The 2,057-nt window shown below is 46.9% G+C and overlaps 1 protein-coding gene across 1 annotated transcript in view; it reads left to right on the top strand.

The window, feature by feature from the left end:
* Positions 1–2,057, top strand: part of LOC110018531 (uncharacterized protein K02A2.6-like) — a 20,979-nt gene that overhangs the window by 13,823 nt on the left and 5,099 nt on the right. Inside the window, exon 2 of the mRNA XM_020715871.1 lies at positions 4–668. Coding sequence (XP_020571530.1) covers positions 4–668 — 665 coding nt within the window. The remainder of the gene's footprint in view (positions 1–3; positions 669–2,057) is intronic.

Genomic DNA, 2,057 nt, shown 5'->3' on the forward strand with positions numbered 1-2,057 from the left:
CAGATTACTTCTCCAAATGGGCGGAGGCAGTGCCGCTTCGGGAAGTTACAGCAAATCAGGTCCTCCAATTTTTCAAGACACAAGTTGTTTACAGATTTGGAGTTCCTCGAAGAAGAATCTCGGACAACGGGACAGCTTTCAAAAATACAAAGAGAAACAACTTCGTTCGAAGACACGGAATAGATTGGAGATACTCAACAATCTATTACCCTAAAGCTAATGGTCTGGCCGAAGCCTTCAACAAAACTCTGGTTCAGATTTTGAAAAAGACATTAACCAGTAATACGAGACACTGGCACGAACAATTGACAGAAGCTTTGTGGGCTTACCGTACCACATACCGAACACCGACACGGTCGACACCGTTTGCTCTGGTGTACGGGTCCGAAGCCGTACTTCCGCTCGAGGTACAACTTCCCTCTCTCAGAATAGCAATTACCGACAAAATAACCGAAGAAGAAAATGCAAGGCTGCGACTCGAAGAACTTGACAGTTTGGAGGGTAAGCGCCTACAAGCTCAACAAAATCTGGAGCTGTATCAGGCAAAGATGATACGGGCCCGCGACAAGTTGGTTCGTCCAAGGACATTTCAAGTCGGCGACCTGGTCTTAATACTCCGAAGACCTATCCTGGCACACCGCAAAATGGGTGGAAAATTGGAAAAACCCGTAGGTTCAACTCTTTAGACTAAGAAGAAGAAAAAGAAAAAAAGAAGTGAAACTAGATAACAACGGCTGCTCACTCACAAGGAGCACAGCCGGACTTGAGATAACAAGTAACGCGTGGATACACCATCCCATCAACAGGTCGAGCATTAGATGGACCCTGACATCCAGAGACACGAAGGACCCAAAGAAGAAATTAGCATGAGCCTACAAAGAGGGCTAACACCACGTCTTCACTGTCTTTCCATATACCCAGGAGTTCGGGTGCATCAGGTTAGCACAAAAAACTTCCTGGGCTGAACAATGATGCCAATGACACGGTGTTGTTGAACAGGCTAAGAGGCGAGCCTTTCGTTAACAAACCAATGGCCCGGGCTGTGAAGGTTGTATTCCAACAACCCTATGCGTTATCCGATTAGAAGCTCTGACTGGTTCTTCCCATTGTACCAGTGTCATACATGAAAGGAGAATTGGTACCAACAGACATCAGAAAGGAGTTGGTAAACCAACAGCTCATCAACGCTCATGTACTACCAGGTTAGCTTGCTATACCTGTGCTTTTTCTCCGAGCTATCACTCAACAATTTTGACGGGTGTCTAAACCGGATCAAAAAAAATGTGACTTGATTCTCAGAGTTTGACCGTTCTCCGGTCAGCCCGCTCGCGAAGAAAGGATCGACGGCGAGATTCAAAAGGGACAAATCTTCTTTAAGGGCCGGGTCATTGCCGGAGCCCCCTGGGGGGTGTTGCGTTGTTAGGGAGCCCCGTCCAACAGTCTGGGATAGTAGGGGTAGGGGCATAGCTTCACATCCAACCGACGTAGGCGCAGGCATGCTGACCAAGCAATAGAGTACATCCAACTCTTTTTCCAATAAAAAGATGTAGAAGCTCGAATGGAAACTAGAGTGCTCAAGAGGAACGGTACGAAACAGCAGCAAGCTGTAGGATCAAGCATAATAGAAAGCAGCTTAGGGCGAAACTGCCTATGTTCATGGAGGGAGAGCTCATTCAAACTGAACCGTTACTGGCAGTCGGTAGAATCCAGAAATTAGCAAAATCCCGGGAGATTGACTTCGTTCGCTCCAGAGAGGTCCGCCAAAAGCCAAAAGAAAGACAGTGAATTCAATGCTTTTCCGAACATCTTCAGAGAGAGTCAGCAAGCTACCGGAAGCGAAGCTTCTGTTCTGGCTCCCCCTTTTTCATTTCCAATTCCTCCTTTTCGTTCTACTTAGGTGGAGCAATCCGAACTCTCGACAGAATCTAAAAGAGGGCCGCAGGCGTGTAGACACCTCAACGAACTCATGTGGACACTCCTCAGCCCGAGGACAATCTCTGAAATACACATGAATGAAGACCAGTTTTTCTTTTCTTTGCTGATTCCTCTCAATGAAA

The sequence above is a fragment of the Phalaenopsis equestris genome, unplaced genomic scaffold (genome assembly GCF_001263595.1).
Source record: "Phalaenopsis equestris unplaced genomic scaffold, ASM126359v1 Scaffold000002, whole genome shotgun sequence".
In the NCBI taxonomy this organism is placed as follows: Eukaryota; Viridiplantae; Streptophyta; class Magnoliopsida; order Asparagales; family Orchidaceae; genus Phalaenopsis; species Phalaenopsis equestris.